General features: G+C 49.0%; 1 protein-coding gene across 1 annotated transcript; it reads right to left on the bottom strand.

Moving 5' to 3' along the window:
* Positions 1-9,823: 9,823 nt before the first annotated feature.
* Positions 9,824-20,418, bottom strand: Rbpjl (recombination signal binding protein for immunoglobulin kappa J region like). The gene is made up of 12 exons (XM_051188562.1): positions 20,397-20,418; positions 19,140-19,242; positions 17,871-17,996; positions 15,923-15,993; positions 15,665-15,780; positions 15,238-15,412; positions 13,552-13,689; positions 13,085-13,194; positions 12,690-12,842; positions 10,493-10,648; positions 10,182-10,285; positions 9,824-10,097 (listed from the first exon to the last, which is right to left on the bottom strand). The coding sequence occupies exons 1-12, from the start codon at positions 20,416-20,418 to the stop codon at positions 9,824-9,826; spliced, it is 1,548 nt and encodes a 515-aa protein (XP_051044519.1).
* Between the last annotated feature and the right edge of the window lie 617 nt (positions 20,419-21,035).

Raw genomic sequence — 21,035 nt, forward strand, 5'->3', positions numbered from 1 at the left:
GTATGTGGGTTGGGGAGATACTATTCCCTCAACCGTATCTGTGCCTGCAAGTCCATCAGCACCTCAGTGGGGTCCCAGCTGGCTGGGTCCCTCTTCTAGCCTCGGTGCCTGCACCTTTTCTGTACCCTCTTCACACTGTCGTCTGTTACTGATTTCTTGTTTTGATAAAAAGATAATAAAACCTGGTACTTTCTAGATTGTCAGCTTGTCGTTTCATTTTTTGCTTTTCCAAGATGGTTTCTCTGTGTAGTCCTGGTTGTCCTGGAAGTCGCTCTGTAGACCAGGCTGGCCTTGAACTCAGAGATCCACCTGCCTCTGCCTCCCTCCCTGATGCTGGGACTGAAGTCGAGCTCCACCATGCCCAGTGTCATTTTAAAGGCTGTAACAGGTCATCCCTTTTGGAGTGTACCCGTTCAACTCGAAGCTTGTAAAACCTTTTCAGGTCCCAGACACAGGGACAGATGTGAAACAGCAGGAGGGAAGGAAGGTAGCAGAAAATGTATCCTGATGGTCTGGGCAGGACATCTCATCTCTCTCCATGTTTTAATTCAGCAGCAGCAGGTTTAAAAACAAACATGGGAATCCCTGAGGCCTTTGAGATAGCGCTGGGATAAGAGTACTTGTCAATTAAGCCTGAGGACTTGAGTGAGATTCCCGGGCTCCACCGTGGAAAGAGAACCAAGTCGTAAGTTGTCCTGTGACCTCTGTGGTCCACCTGTGTTGGCAGACTTTTCTGGCTTGCCAGCCAGTTGCCAGATAACCATGAGAGACTATTATAAGTGCTGAGCCAATAACTTAGGCTTGTTACTAACTAGCTCTTACATTTCAAATTAACCCATATTTCTTTTTATGTTCTGCCATGTGGTGGTACCTCTTCCCAGTACATGTTCATCTTCTCTCTTCAACTGGAGATTCTGCACTCTTCTTCCCAGTACATCCTCTTAAATCTAGTTCTCCCCTCCCTAACCTCATCCTGCTAGGTATAGGCCAGTCAGCTTCTTTATTAAACAAATCTCAGTGACATATTCAGATGTGTAAAGGAATATTCCATATTTCCCCTTTTTGACTAAATGTTTTAACTTTCCTATGTTGGGTGATTGTCCAGGCAGCCAGATGTCCCTATCATTTAGTAACTTCACACCCTTCAGGGGTCTTTGAGGGAGTTAGAGACTATTTAGTTTTCCTTTGTTAGAATAAAAGGTAAATTATAAAAATCTTCAAATTCAAATACAAGTAGCAAAAAAAAAAAATGAACTGGGTATTGTAACTAATTCTTTTTTCTTTTGGTTTTTGAGACAGGGTTTCTCTTATTGCTTTGGAGCCTGTCCTGGAACTCAATCTGTAGACCAGGCTGGCTTTGACTCTCAGGGTTAGGGTTAGCAACGCCCTGCGACTGTAATTCTTACTTGATAACTTTTTGTTACATGTTGTTTCGCTATGTTAAAGTTAAACCTTTTTTAATTAGAAGGGGAGAATTAGACAAAAGCAATAACCCTTTTGTATCCTGAAGACATGTTCTTATTGTTATTGAAAATCTGATTGGCCAATGGCTAGGCAAGATTTTGGGGGCATAGAGAAAGCTGGGGAGAAGAAAGTGGGTCAGGGAGTCATGAGACTCAAGACAGAGCAGCATGGCAAGTAGGTTCATGAGGTAAGTGAGCCTTGGGGCAGCTCATGGATTAATAGAAATGAGTTACAAGAGCTAGCTATAAACAAGCCTAAGCTGTCAGCCCAATATAATATTATAAAAGTCTCTGTGGTTATTTTGGAACGGCTGCCAGGACAGAGAGAAACTGCCTACACGTGTACTGTGAAGAATGCACACACATAATACTAATAATAACCAAAAAAGTAAAAACCCTTAAATGAGTCACTGTGTAGAAAACTTGGTGAGTCTCATAAAAGTCCAAATAATTCACTTAGCTCAGGGATTGAGAAAAACTATTCTTTGTTAACTGCCTTGTATGTATATGATGAGTAGGAGTGGGTAAAGGGAAACTGACTTTATCTGGACATAGTCTACACCTATTTCCTTGATGTCACCTGCTTGTCCCTGCAGGCCCTGCTGTAGTTGTTGCACGCAGGTGACAAGTCTTAGAAGCCTTCAGCAAAGCTATAACCTACTCTTGTCTCCACAGAGTGGAACCTTAGTTTGGGTGGTCTGGGCTTGGCATCAGCATGCAGTTCAATGAGAAGAGAGGCACCAAGAGCGATTTAGTAGTCAATCTGCTGGCTCTTCACATCACATATGACACAGGAACCTACTCAGATGTTTCATATTTGACCCATTAATTATCATAGCAGTATGAAACAGTTGTTAGAAATGCGGAAACTGCATCTAAGAGGTTAAATAACATGTCTAAATCTACAGAGTTTACTAGTGGCAGAGGTGGGGTTTGAGCCCATGTAGTGAGCCTCTGGAGTCATAATCACAGTGCCTAACAAAGGGTTATGTGGCTCATTGTCTCTTCACTGGGGGATAATCAACCCTCATAGCCCCCTCTGAAGCAATAGATTGGGGTCTCAAATCTCTTTAAAGACCATACTATATTTTGTTTCCCTGAGTCCCTTGGGTGAGTTCCTGGTTCTCACAACAACTTTTCTGGTAGCATGCACTCTTATCTGATTTGCTTCAACACAGTAGCTGCCAGCCACCGTGGCTCTTTTAATTTGAGTTGCAAAACCTCTTCCTAAGTGCACAGTGGCTACATGTAGCTACATGTAGTGAGTGATTGCCGATCAGGGTGGCATGGACACAATATGTCTGCTGTTTAAGGAATCTGTTAAAGTGGAGGTTGACAGCTCTGCATTTGAACTTCAGTTTCCATCATCAGCTGTTGCCTTGCTTTCCCACAGCCTGTGGAGGGAATGGCCAGAGGTTGACTTCTCCGGTGGCATTCTCAACACAAGTACCATCTTTTGGATGAGATATTAGCTTTAGAAGTATTAGTTACCTGCTGCTGTGTCACATTCTCTTTAGACTTAGGGGCTTATGATAACAAACATCTCCCATGGCTTCTGTGAATCAGAAACTCAGGAGCAGCTGAGAGAGGTCGGGTGGGGAGCGGCTCAGAAAGTTTCAATCCAGATATGGGCTGCAGGAGGATCTATTTCCAACAGGGTGCATTCACATGCCTGGAAACTTGGCTTTAGCTGTTGGCAAGAAGCCTCAGTTGCTCACCTCATGGATTAACATAGAAATGTGTGTCCTTATGACATAGCAGCTGGCTTCCCAGTGTCAGTGATCCAAGAGAGCTAGGTAGAAGCTACAAGGCCTTTTATGTCCTAGCTTTGGAAGTCACTCACTCTCCCTTTCATAGCATCTCATTAGTCATGCATGCAGGTCAGTCTGGTTGACTGTCAACAGTAAACTGTTACAAAGGCAGAAATGCCAGGAGAGGCAAGCCTCGGATGCTGTGCTAGTCAAACTTTCATGATTGACAAAGTACCTGAGAGAGGCATAAGGGAGCAAGGATTTATTTTGACTTGAGGCAATCTGCCCTGACCTGGCTTTGTGTTTCTGGCCCTGTGATGAGACAAAACATGGAGTAAGGGCATGCTGGAGCAGAGCTGTTCACCTCATGGTGTCCAGGACACAGTGAAAGACGAGGGGTCAGGGACAAGTACAACTTGAGGGCACACTGCCAGTGACCTACTTCCTCAAACTGCCCCACCTCTACGTTTTACCACTTCCCAATAATGCTGTGTTGTAAATCCATTAAAGGGTTAATCCTCTGATTAGGTCAGAGGCCTAATTCAGTCACTTCCCCAAAACTGTTGGTAATCAAGCCTTTAAAACCCAAGCCTGAGCCAGATAGTGGTGGTACAGACCTTTAATCCCTGCACACCAGAGGCAAAGGCTGGTGGACCTCTGTGAGTTTATGAAGTAAGTTCTGGGACAGCCAGGGCTCATACAAACAAAAGCCCTGTCTCAAAACAAAACAAAAATCAAAACTGGGGGAGGGCTATAAAACCAAACCAAACCAAAACGTAAGCCTTAGGGAAGTGGGCGCTTCATGTCCAAACCAAAATAGAAGCTATCTTACAGGTTGGTGACCGCATCCTTCATTACCTCTCAATCCTACCCTGGGTTTATTTGTCCGACATGCTCACACAGATTGGTACATAAGAATTGAAGAAAACTCTTGGATATTTCTTTCATAACAGAAATGAAGAAAACTCTTGGATATTTCTTTCATAACGCATGGAAAAGCTTACACATCAAACAGATATTCCCACGTCAATATTCAGCAGGAAGCTCTGGGAAGCAGGCAGAACTTCAAGATGGCCTCAAGACTTCTTCCTTCCTCCATGACATACGTTTTATAAATCCCTTCTCTCTTTTAAATGTTCATTATCTTATAATTAAAAACTATTTTAATCTCATGTGCATTGGTGCTTTGCCTACATGTATGGTATGTCTGTGTAAGGGTGCCAGATCCCCCGGAACTGGAGCTACAGACGGTTGTGGGCTGCCATGTGGGTGCCGGGATTGAACAACTGAAAGAGCAACAAGTACTCCTGACTACCAAGCCATCTCTTTAGTCCCCCCCCCCATTGCATTATTTTAAGTTATGGGTATGTGTGTGTGACCTTGTGTGAGTATATACGTGAGTACTAGTACCCTCAAAGTCCTAAGATAAAGCCCCCAGAACTGGAGTTATCGGCAACTAAGGGGCTGTCTGAAGTGGGTACTGGAAATGGAAGCTGGGTCCTCTGAAAGACTAGCAAGTTCTCTTAACCACTGAGCCATCTTTCCAGGCCCCTACTTTTCTTGATGTGTATAAGGCCTGTAAATTATGTAGGATGCCACTGGGCTTATAATAAGTTGCATTAGAGAGCATATGTAAGAAGATTTTGCAGATGTATTCATATCCCCAATTAGCTGATTCACGAGTTAGCAAAAGAAATTATCCTGGATGGGCCTGACGCAGTTGGTCTCAACAGAGCAAGATACCATTGAGTTCGGCAGCTTCAAGAAATTAATTTTGCCGACTTTTGCCTGAAAGACCTTCCTTGATGACAGCAGTAGGAGACCCTGAGCAGAGTAGCCAAGTTGGGCAGTGGTGCTTGGACTCCATGGAAACACCAAACAATGCATATGTATTGTTGTAACCTGATACTTTTGTGGTTATTTGTTATGCAATAGAAAACCGGTGCACAAAGGTCACTTACCTCCTGTGGGCTCTTGTTTTCCTCATTTTGCGACTAGGATATTATTTTCACCTTGAAAGGTGTTTGCATTGGCCTAGAATGGTGGCTCATGCCTTTAATCCTAGCACTGGAGAAGTAGAGATAGGGGGATCTCTATGGGCTCCAGGTCAGCCAGGGCTATTGTGAGACCCTGATTCCGTCACCCTCAAAATAGAATAAAACAAAAACCTTAGAGCAGTGGCAGCAGCCAGCCCACAGGAAGCAGCTGCTGTGGGTCTTCTGGTCCTGAAGGAAGGCCTTCATGAACTACATTATTTTATGAAACAAATGCCACCATTCCCATTTACAGATACCTTAAAGTAACTTGAGCTTACCATGCTCACCCAGCTTTGACTCCTTTTACTGGATCCAGCTACGACTGGAACTGCTTTTCTTCAGCTTAAGACACCTGACAATACATGTGTGTGGCAATGTGAAAAGAGATTACATACACCAGTACATATTAAATACATACAATGCATGTACCCAGGCAAAACGGTGGGCAGCATACCTTATCCAACTACCAGCCAAGGACAAAGAGAAGTGGCTGAAGGATGAAGCTGATGGGGATGGGCTTCACCTTAGTACCCCACTCCCTTTATTCTGACAGGGCATCACTTGGCTTAGCCTGGCTTGAACTCACTATGTACCTAGAAGATGACCCTGAATTTCTTTTGTTTGTGAGTTTTTTGAGACAGAGTTTCTCTGTGTAGCCCTGGCTGTCCTGGAACTTGCTCTGTAGACCAGGCTGTCCTGGAACTCACAGAGATCCTCCTGCCTCTGCCCCCACCTCCAGGGATTAAAGGGTTGTGGCACCAGCACCTGGACACCATGAGTTTCCAATACCATGGGATTCTGGTCCTACCTCGTGGGTGCTAGGATTGCAGGCATGTGCTACCAGCTTGCTTTGCGTACCTCTGTGGGGTGCACTGCCAGTTGAGCCACATCCCCAGCCCCCTGCTAAAATACTCTTTAGCTAGGGTTAATCCGTGAAGAACTTGGTCACAAGGCTTTGCCTTCCCCAGAACTTTGCTTGCATCCCTACCCCCACAACCCTCACAGAAAGCAGCCAGCTGCAACAGGTGTTTGCCACTTCACCCACTAAAGGTATTAGTGTAATACCACCACCCTTATGTTGTCCCTTTTGGTGGTGGTGGTGGTGGTGGGGTCTGAAACAAAGCCAAACCTTAGTAGGGGAGGGAGGAGGGAGAGACAGACAGACAGACAGACAGACAGACAGACAGACAGACAAGAGTTTATGACTGGCCCTTGACAAAACCTGTAGATAGCATTCTGGTTTCATTTCCCAACCCCTTCTCCCCTGATGCCTTCACGGTCTATGCTCTCAGCCATCCACATCCTCCCCAGGGAAGGAAATGTCTGAAAATTGCACCACTTTGCAGAAAACCTAATTCAACAGAAACAGAAGTAGCCCAAGGCCAGGCCTTAAATGGGAGACTGTTTTGTCAGTGGTAGGAGATGGGAAACTGGGATTTGGGGAGCAGACACCCATCTCATCTTTCCTTTGGTCTGCATCCTCCCACTCTGTCCTACAGTCAACACAGACAATCCACCTGTAGCCTAGTGTGGTATGACAGCCAGGAGAACCTCAGAGGCCCGGACTTTGTGTTAGGGGTGCAGGACTAAAACCAAGGACAGGTTGTACCATCGACCTGCTGTGTGTGAGCTCAGCCTCTTGTAGCTTCAGTTTACCCTTCTAGAAAAGGGGAGAGAAGATGTGCTGGGGTGGTGACTCCCAACTTCTGCCTTTTTGTTCCAGTCATGCAGGAAGTTTGTCTACAATACAGACGCCCCATCCCCTCTGCACAGGGATTTTAATCCAATTGATTTGTGCTATGGCCTGGAAAGATCTATCTGTCTGTCTATCTATCTATCTATCTATCTATCTATCTATCTATCTATCTATCTGAGATTGGGTTGCTCTATGTAGCCCTGGCTGTCCTGGAACTCACTGTGTAGACCAGGCTGACTTTGAACTCACAGAGATCTGCCTGCCTCTGCCTCCCAAGTGTTGGGACTAAATGCATTTGCCACCAGGCTGTCTAAGGTCAGCTAATTTTTACAACAAACTTAAATGAATCTAGTGTAGTAAGTGGACAGATGAGTGGGCTTTAGAACTTTGTAAATTTCTTGGAGATATGTAGAACTAAGCATGTAAACCATATGAAAAAGATAATCTCGAAGGATTCCAATCACATTTTGACAGCATTTATGTTTGTGAGAGGAACAGTGCCACCTGGTGGTTTTTCTTTGCACTTGCAAACCATTATCTGGCAATGCAATGCAGTTTCTTAAATGTAGAGCCCCAGCTTATTGTCCAAGGCATTGTGTTACGGTGAGATAAACAAACAAACAGATGATAATCCTACTTCCATATGACCATCACAGCCTAGAGAGGGCAACCCAATACAGGAGGCAACTTGGTAGAATACAAGATGGAAGTCTGTGGCTAGGGCTGGCTTCAGAGTATGTGAAGGTCTTCAACAGCTTAGGCCCTGAGTTATTGTCTCTTGGCTCTCTGTCTGTCCTGAGTTATTGTCTCCTGTCTCTGTCTTGAAATTACTAATATGATTTGAGTTTAGGGGCTCATAGATTTTCATTTTACACAGGAAAACTGGGAACTCCTATGGCATTTTCTTGCTTTGGAGAGAGAGGGAAGGGGAGGGGCAGGTTCTGTTGTGGAAGAACTGATAGGGTTCTCAAAGGGATTGCCTGCTGGAGAAGAAGACAGAGATCCAGCGCTGGGAAGATGATGGGTAGGGAAGTCTTTCATGTCAGATGATGCAGACTCCAGTCAAGGAGTGCTTCCACCGTTTGCACTGCAGCTGGAACTCAAAACGGTGGAGCCAGAGCTCTGAGGTCAGACCATTGGTTATAAAGGAGAGGACAGAGCTGCAGGCCTGGCCTGGGGCTCAGACTGGCCTTAGAATACAGCAGAGAAAGCCCAGAGGGCAACTGAATGGCTCTGGAGCCCAGTTCCCCTCTTGGTACACGCTAGACTCCCCTTTGCTGTTTCTGGTTTCAACGGGACAGTGACACAAAGTCTTTGAGGCAGGGACTCATGTTGGGGACATAGCTCACTGAGAATGTGCCCCGCATTTCTTAGCCAAGATTCCCTGTCAGAGGCCATGTGGGCTCTGAGCAAACCCCTTCCTTGTCTTTCAAGGTGAATTTCAGCTTGTTGATAGTAGACGGCAGAAATCAGTGAAGTCCAAGGGGGAAAAAAGTCATTAAGACTGCTTTTACAGGGTTTGTCAAAGACAGCCCTAGACCAGGCTGGCCTTGAACTTAACAGCGATCTTCTGGCCTCTGCCTCCCGAGGGCTGAGACTACAGGCGTGTGCCACCACCAGCAGCAGCAGCAGCAGCAGCAGCCTGAACAAATCTTATTGCTGCTTTCTTATGGGACTTTCCACATTTAGGGGGTGGGGGAACTTACAGGAAAGAACTCATCCTCCAAGGGTTAAGGACAGTTCCAGATCATTAGAGCTTTGAACCCACATTTCAGATGAGATTTGGCATGTTCAGGGGTGGTATGGCCAGAGATTGGCCCCATATTTCAAATCAGTTCTCCCTACCAGGCAAGACCAGAGACTGGCACCCAATGTATCCACGTCTTTGGTTTCCACAGCCCACATCAGGATCCTACCTTTTTCATATAAGCACAGAGTAGGCAGGGAAAAGAGAAGGTTGTAGTTCCGGCCATGGGCCCCATGCTCAGAGGCTTATTTCTCAATTCCATTATTGTTCAGTTGTCCCATAACGTCTGTCTGCCTTGTCCTGGGAAAGTTTTGGTCTGAAGAGTCCCAGTGTTTGCCTCTGAGTCTGCACTACCTTCCTGTTTGGCATGGGGGTGTAGCTAGTTGCTGGCTGCCATTTGTTCTCCAGGCTTAGGTTATCTCGAACAGCATTTCCTCTCTACAGTGTTATAAAGGTACCTATTCTATGAGACTCTGACATGGACAGCCCCCAGTAGCACCCCATCCCCTTGTCCCCTGCCGCGGTGTGTCCTCGTTCACCTAATCCTGGAATATACAGCGGTCTCTATCCTCAGGCTGCTTCCTATGGGGCCCGAAGGAGAAGTGGCTGTGGATGCAGCGAAGAGGGCACAAGCTAATTCTGTCCTAGTCCACTGCCTAACCACTAATGCCAGAGATCAAACCCAGGGAGGGTGCCATAGGGAGTGTAGGCGGGCGCTGACTCCTCGCCCTAAGAGGGACTCCAGATAGGACCAGCGCCCAGGACATGCTAGCGGTACTTCGTGTGACTTGTTTTCAAGTGGGGACAGAGATGTGTGGAGGGCAAATCCCTTGGGTCCTCAGAGTCTGTGATAGATGCAGGAAGAGCCAGAAAGACACGAAGACGGAAGGATGGGTGTACAAGGTTAAAAAATAAAAAATCAAGATACACCCCACAAGGTGAAGACATTAGAACATCACTCATGATCGACAGCTCCTGTATATCTGAGAGACAGTGAGCGGCCTGAGGACAAGTGAGAAATTTCCCTCCCTCCTGCCCTTTCATAGCGAAGGGGCAAGGGAGATGAATGAATGCATACTCTGGAGGGACAGCTGCGCATGGGCATGGGCGTCGGCCGCAGGTGGCAGGCCCTAGCTGGGGCAGAAGAGGTGGAAGTTGGTGCGCGCGAACTCGTGGTGGATGCTCTCGAGAAGCGCATCTGCATCAGGGGCGGGCTGGTGCGTGTCAGGCGGCAGAGGGCGAGCGCTGTATTCCGGGGTATAGGTGAAAGAGAAGGCGCTGGGGTAGAAGAGAGCATCTGCACGCAGCAGACTCACTGGCACAGTAATGGGAGTGCGAAGCCAACGCCAGTCGCTGCCAAAGGCCGCCACATCTGGCACCACGCACACCAAGGACCGTGGGCTCCTGAGGGTGGGGAACGGAGGATAGACTGACAAACATTCCAGCCTCTGATCCTTGGAGCCAAACTGTCCCCTCCCCCATCGGTACCTGTACATGGTTTCTGCCTCCACGTCTCCAAACCACACCTTGAGTCCAGCGTGGAAATTCTCTCCGTGCAGCTCCAGTGTGGCCACATCACCTCCGCCGCTCAGCTGGGGGTGAATGGGACTAGATGTAGGTGACTGGGGAATGTGTGTGTGTGTGTGTGTGTGTGTGTGTGTGTGTGTGCGCGTGCGCGCGCGCGCGTGCGCGCGCGGGGCACGGGGGGGGGGGATGTAGAAGGAACATCCTGTCCTTCCTCCAACAGCCTCCCGATTCCCAGAGCAGATAGGCCGACTGCACACCACCGGGCAGTTCACCTCCAGAGTGCTGATGAGGGGCACTGGAGTGACAGGTTCCCGAGTACAGGCCAGGCTGGTGCTGAAGGAAAACTCCACCGACTCAGTGCCAATGATGGTCCAGCAAGAGCTGTCGTTGAGCAGTGCCCTGTTGGCCTCCTTGGGACAGAGGGAAGCCTGGCAGGAGGTCCAAAGGATGGAACTGAAGCTTCCCTAGTGGCCCAGCCTTAACAAGCTTTCGTTCTATGCTTTCTGGTTTATCCTCCCCAGGGATCTTGGGTGAGATCCTCACCCTGTATGGGATATATCCAAACTCATTCTTTTTTTAAAAAATATTTTTTATTTGCACTGTGTATTTATATGTGTTCTCTCTCTCTCTCTCTCTCTCTCTCTCTCTCTCTCTCTCTCTCTCTCTCTGTGTGTGTGTGTGTGTGCGGGCGCGCGCGCATGTGCACGTGCGCGTAGGTCAGGGGATGTGTGTGTGCGTGTGTGCGCGCGCGCGCGCGCGTGCGCGTAGGTCAGGGGTGGCTATCACATATCTTCCTCATTTGCTCTCCACTTTGATTTTCGTTTTTGGTATTGGGAACTGCACCTAGAACTCCACACTTGCTTGGCAAACACTTTGCCAGTGAGCTTTATCTCCACTCCTTTTACGCTTTGAGACAAGGTCTCACTAAATTGCTCAGGCTGGCCTTGAACTCATTGTAGCACAACAGGCCTTGAACTCTCTGCCTTCATCACCAGGCTTTCCTATCTTTGCAAAATAATCATTTTTTATTTACAAGCGTGTGTGTGTGTGTGTGTGTGTGTGTGTGTGTGTGTGTAAGTGTGCAGGTGCCAGCAGAAGTCATCAGAGTGTCAGATCTCCTGGAACTGGAATTACAGGCAGTTGTGAACCATCTGGCCTGGGTGTGGGGACCACTCTTTGGTCCTCTATAAGAGCAGCAAATGCAGTTAACCACTAAGCTACCTCTCCAGACATATCCACCCTATTTTAACATTGTAAAATCTTGTGCTTTAACAAGGCAATGGTGGTGAACACATTTAATCCCAGCACTTGGGGGGTGGGGCAGAGGCAGGCAGATTTTTGAGTTTGAGGCCAGCCTGGTCTACAGACCTAGTTCCAGGATATCCAGGGCTGTTACATGAGAAACCCTGTCTTGAAAAACCAAACCAAACCAACCCCCCCCAAAAAAAACAAAAAAAAAAACCAAAAAACAAAAACAAGTAAATAAATTAATTAATTAAAAATTAAAAAAAATTTGTGCCTTTGCACAGTTTTGGCTGGGAGTAGTGGTGCATATGGCGACACTGGATAGATGGAGTCAGGAGGGTCATGCATGAACTCAGGGTCAACCTTTGCCACTTAGAGAGTTCAAGGCCAGCTTAGGCCACATGAATAGAATCTGTCTCAAACATGAAAAACCAAACATAATTCTAATACTGTCTGTGAGTGAATATTGCTCAATAATAATTACTGTGTTTTTTTTTTTTCTCTTCAAGACAGGGTTTTTCTGTGTGGTTCTGGTTGCCCTGGAACTTACTCTGTAGGCCAGGCTGGCCTTGAACTCAGAGATCTGTCTGCTTCTGCCTTTTGAGTGATGAGATTACAGGTGTGCATCACCTGGATGCAATTCTTGTTTGCTATATTTTATGATTCTATCTACTAACTTTCCAGAATAATATTTTTGGGGAAATATTACTTAATAATTATTGTTTTCCGTACTGTATGCTTTTGCCTTGACATCCTACAACTTTGTCTAGTAATATTCAATACTATTTCCTACTATGATTTTATTTATATTCTGAAATTTTCTCTTTTTAGTTATGTGTATGTGAATGTGTGCCATATGTGGGTGACCTTCAGAAGTCAGAAGAGGGTGTCACATCCCCTAGAGCTGGACTTAGTGGTTGTGAAGTTTTGCCCCACCAGATGGGTGCTGGGACTTGAACTTGGGTCTTCTGGAAGAGCAACAAGTTCTCTTAACTACTGAGCTAACTCTCTAGTTCATATATTCTGCAATTTCATACCCCAACATCTAAAAGCCCCTGGGAAGGAGAATTGTTTACTAATAGTAATTACATTGTTTTTCTCTTTGACTCTAATGTTTCATGGATGGTACTATTGCTTAAGAAGCAGCAACCTTTGTGGCCAAGATCTTATAATCCCAGGGCACTCTGTATTCTTCTTGTATGCTTGGTAGCCCTAGCTTCTCACCTGGAATCGCACCACCTTCTCTGTGGCAAGGCATAAGTAGGTGCCACCCCCTCCTGGAGTGTCACCTGGAAACTGGAATGCACACTTGTGTAGCTGGGATATGGGCTCGTCCACGTCAAGGAGGGCACACTGCTTGGCTACTTTGCGGATGATCTGCAGCAGAAGGGTGTCAGGAAGAGAGGGTGGCAAGGTGCCGGGGTCCCCAGAGGCTGGCTGCCTCTAGCTAGGGAGTTCTATTTTGATAGCCATGGGGCCACAGGCACACTCCCATTAAGCACTAAGAGGGAGGAGGTGTTTTGGGGCTTCCAGGCCTCAGCCCCCAGCCCTGCCCTGAGTGGCCACACTTCTGTACTGATCTGTGGTTACCCTTGTGGATACAGAGTCCTTCCTCATACCATAGGAGGCAGCGTGAGGCCCGTGACTGTGCAGACAAGCTGCACCAGGGAGCCATAGCGGATGTAACCTTCCTGGGGCGGAAAGTCCCCTTGGGAGCAGTGCTCATCAGCTGGAGATGAAGGAAAGGGACAAAGGTTTCAGAACTCCTGCCCCCAAACCCTCTTCTTCACCTCCTCTGGCTTTCTGTCATACCACAGCTGGCCACGACAGAAGTGAAGACTTAGACTCTAATCCTAGACAGGGTCTCAGTGGTCATCCCCACAAAGGTGCTCCCTGGGCCAGCCACTTACTGGCTGAAGGGGAAAGAGAACAGTCACTGGGATCAGAATAGATTGGGTTAGTCACTAAGGCTGGGGGTGGGGGTGAGGGCAAGCCTTTGTTCCCCAAGGCTCAGTTACACTTGTTTACCTTCCTGAAGTGTCGGGTAAATATGGAACACCCAGCCCACACCTGCTCATGTGATTACCCAGGTGGAGTGTGAAGGCAGCCCACTGTCTTGCACTGGCCACAAAGGCCCCATCTTCCACAGAGAGGTAGCGTGTGGATACCGTCTGTGAGCGCAGGCGGTTGAAAAGGGAGACCTTTGAGCCCGAGGAGATGCACACTGTAAGGGAAGTGGGATCAGTGTGCCAGCGGCCTCATGTGGTCCCTCAGTCTGCCCAGATGATCGGTTGTCCTCTGTGACAGGCTGGCTAATGAGCCGGAGCCCGCTGGCCTGGACAGGACGGGTGTTTGCATTTCACAGCTGCTTAGCTAGGGTCTGCTCCAGCTCTGAGCTGGCCAGCTCCCTGGTGCAGCGGGAGCAGTGAACTGAGTTGGTCAAGTCACTTAGGACCTGCTTTGTGGTAGGAACTGTGCAGGGTGCTGACGGTGTGAACTGGACCTAGCTTTGCCCTGAAAGAGTTCACAGACTGGAGAACACAAATAGGGTAAAGTGGCAAAGGCTGAGCTAAGGAGGCCTCCTGGGGCCGGGAAGTGTGAAGCTGTGGGAGTTGCATTGATGGCTGGCTCTAAGCAAAGATCACATGGTATGAAAGAGCACTGGAACTTTTCTAGAGCTCACCGTGTGCTTAGAGACCCAGCTTTATTTTCTCACTGGACTTAGACCAGTCGGGGATAAGGCCCTGGGCAGGGTGTCTTCCTCTCTGCTCTTAATGCTGGACGGACTGTTGGCATGCCATTTACACCTAGTCCAAGCCACTTCCATTGAATTTAATCAACCAATGGGTCCTTCTTTCTTCCCTTCATCCCTCCCTTCCTCCCTTTCTTCCTCCCTTCCTTCTTTCTTTCCCTCCTTTCTTCCTTCCTCTCTTCCTTCCTACCTTCTTCCCTTCCTTCCTTTGTTACCTTTCTCTGTATGTGTATGCATGTGTGTGCTTGTGGGTGTGGAGGCCAGAGGTTTACTCCAAGTACCGCCCTCTATAATTCTCCACCTTATTTTCTGAGAAACAGGCTATCACTGGATGGAGAGCTCTCTATTTTTCTAGAACTTTCTGGCCAGAACCTGAGGAGGATCTGCCTGCCCCTACTTGCTCAGTGCTGGGGTCACCAGTACCTGCAGCTACACTCAGCTTTCGTGGGGACGCAAACTTGGATTCTCATGCTTGTGTTGGAAACACTTTATCCCCCGAGCCAGCTCCCCATCCTTTACTTTTCTAAATACATGTTGATTCTCCTACTTCCGGCTAAGGGATCAGTACTTCCGGCTAAGGGATCAGTCTGCTGCTGAAGGTCAGGCAGCTTGCCAACTTCAGAATAGGGTTTAAGCCCAGACCGCCAGATTCTGCACTCTTAACCATCACACTATGTCACCATGATATCTGTTTTTCCTGAACACCAAAGGCCAATTAGACCACTGCCTGGATCTGGGACACAACTTCCTTAAGGTCACTTTTAATTGGCCCGTGGTTTGGCACCCAGCTGCAGCTTTTATCTGTTCCGAGTCCCCCACTGACACCCTCAAATCTGGTTCTCTCCTCTTCCTGCATCATGTGGGGATCTCCATGGATGTCGATCTTGGCCTGCCACTCACCCAGGCTCTTCCCTTCTTTGTACTCAGACGGACTCCACCTCCTACCCCGAATCTACCCCTGCACCCTCCTCCCAACTGCTCCAGATTTGGATCGCATCCTCCCACTGCAGCTTCTCTCACGGTCTGTGTTTTTCAGCGACTGCTTCTTCTGTGAGGGCTTGGAGATCACCTTGATGAGGCGACTATGGAAGGTACCCAGCTCTCGGCCTCCTCGCAGCACAAGCCGCAGCACTAGACGGAAGTGCTTCCTCTTGTCAGCATCAGAGATGTACAGGGTCTTGGCACAACCAAATTCCTACGGGGTTCAATGGGGATGGGACCCGTCTTTTCGCAACTCTGCCTGCGCATGCGCCAACCTTCCGCAGTTATGACATCCATCCCATCAGAGATGACAAGAAGCAGTACTAGCTAGGTTATGGATCAGACCCCCCCACCCCCGATCTCCCAGCTAGTCTCTTGGCTTCTGGAGAGGACTTGGGGAGTCTTCTTTGCAATGAAGAGGCAGGGGTTGGGGACAGGAATTGGATGCTCTCTCTTGCAGTCTCACCCTTGAGTCTGGCTGCTCTTCGAAATTCATCTTCTGCGTCTCGGGAGCACTGCCGGATGCACCGTCCAGTCCCATGTAACCGCAGACAGTGGGCCCAGTCTCCACAGATTGGTGGGCTAGAAAATGACGGGAATTAACCCTGGAAGGACTGGGGAGACTCAGAGACTCAGGTGCCAGTCAATCTTAGCTCTTGCCGCCAGAGGGAGCAACGAGACTGCTCCTTCAAGCAGAGAACAGTCCCTGTCTGCTCTCTCTCACCTTGGTCTTGCACTGGTTTTACTCTCCAGCCTGGACCGGCGAGGTAGACGCAGGGCGGAGGGCAGAAGAACCTGGGAACACGCAGAGAGCTGTATATATCATTTTCATCGTCTTGAAAGTGTCTCAAAGAGGCATAAACCCAAGGACTCATGATTCCCCCTCCTCTCCTAATTGAGTGAACCCTTTTAAGCACAGAGCATTCTTTTGTTTATTAAAACCTCGTAAGTCCTGTCCGCTCCATCTTCAAAACAGATCTGCAATCAGTCGGCTTTCCACCACTTCCACGTTGGTCCTAAGGGCTTCCTTTTGCCCTCCCTACTCCCAGCCTTCCAACTGTCTCTCCCTTGTTACTGCCCCTCTTTGAACTTTTTTTATTTCTTCTCACACAGCAACCAGATTGCTTCTTAAGCAACAGTTGGCTCAGCAGATAAAATGCTTGCCAGGGCCAACCTGACAACTTGAAGTTCAATCCCCACAACCCACCGAAAAGTGGAAGGAGAGAGCCAACTATGCAACGTTGTCTTCTGACCGCCACATGAGTTGTGGCATCCACACATACACACAGTAACAACAAGAGCATTGAAAATAGCAGCTAAGGGGCAGGAGAGACAGCTCAGAAGTTAAGTGGCATCCACACATACACACAGTAACAACAAGAGCATTGAAAATAGCAGCTAAGGGGCAGGAGAGACAGCTCAGAGGTTAAGAGTGCCGGCTGCTCTTCCAGAGGTCTTGAGTTCCATACCCAGCACCCACATGGTGGCTCACAACCATCTGTAATGGGATTTTATCCCCTTTTCTGGGGTGTAGGCACACATGTAGACAAAGCATCCATACTCATAAAATACGTAAATAAATCTTTGTTTTTTGACACAGGGTTTCTCTGTGTAGCATTGGAGTCTATTCTGGAACTTGCTCTGTAGACCAGGCTGGTCTCGAACTCACAGAGATTCACCTGTCTCTGCCTCCTGAGTGCTGGGACCAAAGGTGTACGCCACCACACAGCTAATAAATACATCTTCAAAAATACAGTTAAACCAAATTGGGTGAATTGGGGGTGGTGGCTCATGCCTGTAATCCTAGTCCCAGCACTGGGGGGAATGAGGCCTGAGGCAGGAGAATTACTGTGGATTTAAGTCCAGCCTGAGCCACAAAGTTAAAGTTTGCCTCATTCCCCCAAAATATAAAAAAATTAAATAAACAATATTATTAACAACGATGAAAAATGAGTCAAATTATGTCACTTCCCTATTAGAATCCTTTAGTGGTTTTAAAATCCCAAGTCTTCACATGACCTGGACATTTTTGCTTCTCCTGTTTATTTCCCATAACATCCCCACCCCCCATCTTCCTACAGGATGAGCTGAGCAGGACTAGCAGCCTTGGGGTCCTAGCATTTCCTGGCCCTTCTAGTTGGAACGGTTGCTGGAGATCTTTCCATGTCTGACTCCATTTCAGTGTTGCACTCCAGTTCTGATATCACTCCCCAAAGAGGCCCATGTCCGCCTTGACCTTTCAAGCTAAGCTACCCGCCTCTGGTTTCTATGTTTCCCTTGTAGTTCTCATCACACTCTGAAGTATCTAGTTTGCTGATTTGTGGGGAGGTAACTCCTCCTCTGCACCTGAGTGAAGATGCTATGTATCAGTCTTCTGCAGCTGCATGCTTAGAGCCCAGGAGTGACCACAGGGTCTGGCATGGGGCACTTAGTAAGGAACCGAAAGAATGGATACTGAGTGGGGATATGGGGATCTAAGAGTCACTATAAAATTCTGCTGTGGATCCCAGTTGGTGGCTTTTGTTGGCTGAGGAACAGGATCCTGGTTGGCCAAGAGCTGAGGTGTCAGCCTGGAGGCCTCCATGATGTAAAAACAGCTAAATGATGGGGTTAAGAAGGGTGCATAGGGCTGAAGGCTGTGTAGGTCTGGAGTGGCTATGGAGTCATCCTACCTCTTCTCATTTCCATAGGATTTCTGAGCCACCTTGGCATGCAGGATCCACAGGGTCTGCTCACTTCTTTGCTGTAGGCATGTACGCACACCTTCCCTCAGGATGGCAGCGTGCTCTGGGGTTGACCTACGAATGGGGACGGGCCAACCAGCCACAGGAAGGAGAGGGACAAGGCTTAAGTAGGTACTGGGGTTGATTAGCGTTCCTGGAGTGGCCTGGGGAAGAAACGTTAGGCAAAGGGGAGGACTCGGGCCATGGGCTGAATATTTGTGCTTCATGAGGCCTGTACAGAGCTCACCGGGGTCACCCAGGTGCTGCACTCTGTGGGTGGCTTTCCGTAGCCTGAGGCCGTAGCGAAAGCGCTGCAATTAAAAGCCCTCCACTTGGTCTTCAGATGGAGGTGGGCTTCACCCCAGGAGGATACATAAGGGGAAACAGTTCTAGGTCCATGGCACAATGGCAGTTCCAGCAGGCAGACGGATGCAGATGTGAACGAGGCCCCAAGCCGCATTAGCAGAATTAGCAGAATCTTTCTGATGCCCAAACATCAACCCTGGCTTTCTGCTATAGGGGTTTTCCTTTCTTCCAAACACAGGGAATCAAGACATTGATTTGCTTTGTAGGGTGAGCTAGGTCAGCTCTCTGGGGCCTGTTGCTTGTCAGTCTGAGAGTTTAGCAGGTGAGGATGGGTTTTCATAAGGCTTACACAATTAAACGGAGCCTGTACATGAGTCCATGGTGGGAGATATTTGGGAAATTAGCAGGTTGGGCTGTGAAGAGAGCTAAGAATGCCGAGGCTGTCCTTTTGAGCCATTTTACCCTCCTAGCAGGACCAAATCCCGGTCTTTCATCACTCCTGGAAGGGACGGAGGAGGGCAAGAACCGGGCGCGTCCTCGGAAGCACAGCCAGGCCAGGCAGGCGGCGGCCAGGACCGCTCCGCCTCTTGGGGCTCTCCTCTGGGAAGTGTCTCGTGTAGGATTCCAGAGCATTCCGGCTGAGTGTCGCCGCCCGACTCCAGCTGTAGCCGAATTCCGGCCGGCCCGCAGCTCGCGCCTGCAGCTCCCAGAGTGGCAGGAGAAGGGGGTGCAGCCCTTGCCCGGCCCCGGTGCTCAGAGGAAGGGGGAGATCGCTCCCTGCCAGTGGGAGGGGTCGCAGCCCGCGCTCCCCCTCCCCACCCGCCCGCCCTAGGTTAAATGCAGCTGCCGCCTCGCCTCCCTCTAACTGTCTGGCAGTTCCTACCTAGGGCAAGCTGCCCACGCCGCCGTTACCTGGTCCAACTCCCCAGGAGGCTTGGCCCGTCGCTCTGTAGCCTCACCTCTGAGCTGTCCCGCAGGTTCAGGTGAGTCAAAGGGCCCGGGGGCACCGAGGGGTCTGGAACGAAGAAGTAGGGGACAGTACTTAGCCGCCTACGTGCTCACATTTAGCTGGAGTACCTTTTTTTTTTTGGATGCCCCTCCAGCAAGGCCGACTAATCACCGGCCCTCCTTCTCTAATCTCCTCCCTCTAGGTTCTGGCACCTTCCCAAAGTGTCCATTCCTGGTCAGCTCTTGACCTCATAGACCTCCCCTTCCTTGGGAATGCACTTTCTCTACCCTAAGGGCATCTGAGAAACTTCCTCTAAATGCAAGGATGGAGTCTTTAGATCTAGGAGAAGGGGTGGGGTGGGGGTCCAGTGTCAATTTAGCTGACTGCCTTTGCCTTCCCTGGACCGACTTTCCTCTGGGGAATGGCAGGTTTGGAAAGTTGAAGTTGAGAGACAGAAGCTATTTTGACTTTCTCAGATCCCTGGGGTGCAGGTGAGGTGATACCAAGGGCGGTGTTGGCTTAGGCCAAAAGCAGGATAAGAGAGACAGTAGCCAAGAGCCAACAGCAGTCTCAAAGGCCCCCGTGGACATTTACTCAGATGGTATAACTGCCTTGGCTATGGCCCATTCTCGAAAAGGCATCCCCTACCTTCTATCTCTACCAGCAAGCAACTGGCACATCTTGCTAGCTTGCTACCACGACAGGCCCTACTAGAGGGATTTTTGTTCTTCTACTCTGCCTGGAAAGTCAGAAGGGAGAAGAATCCCGATGGGAAGGCAGTGTGGACACACATACACGCACACACACACACTCTCTCTCTCACACACACACCGGCCTTGCCCAGAATGGGCCCATTCAAGGAAAAGGGGGGCGGGGCAGCGGTGGGTTAGGGGACGCTGGCCTGCTCTGCCAAGAAACAGCGACTGAAAAATGGATAGAGCAGGCTCAGCGTGCCGTGTGGGGGTGGAGTAAGGAACAGAAGAACGGCTTAGTGACTCCTAGGTGCCAGAGAACCAGGCGGCTCTGGAGGAAGAGAGGGGGCCTAGGTTTAGTTCTGTGCCTGGAGCCCAGCTGACAGCCTTATTGCGCCCCAAAATTTCCATTCGTGCGGTATATATGTGTGTGTGTGTGTGTGTGTGTGTGTGTGTGTGTGTCCGTGTCTGCGACCTTCGTTGTTCTCAGGGGTCCTCGCTAGACTATGCAGGAAAGTGAAGGCTCACCTGTTGTTCCCACAGGGTCCATGGGCGCTCATCGAGGCCCCAGCCTTGCAGCTCTCTGGGCACGTCTAGTGTCTCTGTCTTCGGTACCCTCCACACCTCTGCCCCTCTACCCTCGTACCAGATATATTTTGTCCAAGTGTTATCTTCAAGGTCCCTGGGCTCCCCAACCTCCTGTTTGCTCTGGGCAGGGACACCTGCTGGGCAGATGTGGGCTTCCCACGACCATAGAAGCCAGACCCTGCAGACGCCCCCTGGCGGCCTCTCTTAAGAGCAGGCGGGTAACAAAGACGTCGAGGTGGCTCTTGTTCACAGCCCACTAAGACCCTAGAACCCCAAAGGGCTCTCTTATCCGGAGTGGGGGAGCTGTTGGAGGGATGGCTTCTTTCTGCAGAACAAGAGAATATGGAGCACGTTGGCTGACTGACAGGCGAGACAGACAGGAGTCTATCATGGTGTAACCACTTTCCTGCTACATGAGGTTGGTTAGCAGCATTTCATTTCTTTGATCCTCTGTTTCTGAATAGGTACAACTAAGCCAACAGCAGCCTTAAGTGCCGGACCTGGGTAGAGAGTTAATGCCACATCGGATGCACGTATTTAACGCTGTACCTGGTATTTAGAAAAGGCTTCCTTGGGGAC

This window comes from Phodopus roborovskii, unplaced genomic scaffold, assembly GCF_943737965.1.
Source record: "Phodopus roborovskii unplaced genomic scaffold, PHOROB, whole genome shotgun sequence".
Lineage (NCBI taxonomy): Eukaryota > Metazoa > Chordata > Mammalia > Rodentia > Cricetidae > Phodopus > Phodopus roborovskii.

Excerpts from the sequence above, each read along its gene's own strand:
- Rbpjl (XM_051188562.1), bottom strand. The coding sequence starts at position 20,418 with ATGGACCCTGTGGGAACAACAG. Across the intron at positions 19,243-20,396 it reads GGACCCTGTGGGAACAACAG|ACCCCTCGGTGCCCCCGGGC; the intron begins GTGAGCCTTCAC and ends TCTTCGTTCCAG. Across the intron at positions 12,843-13,084 it reads GCCTCACGCTGCCTCCTATG|ATCATCCGCAAAGTAGCCAA; the intron begins GTATGAGGAAGG and ends CTTCTGCTGCAG.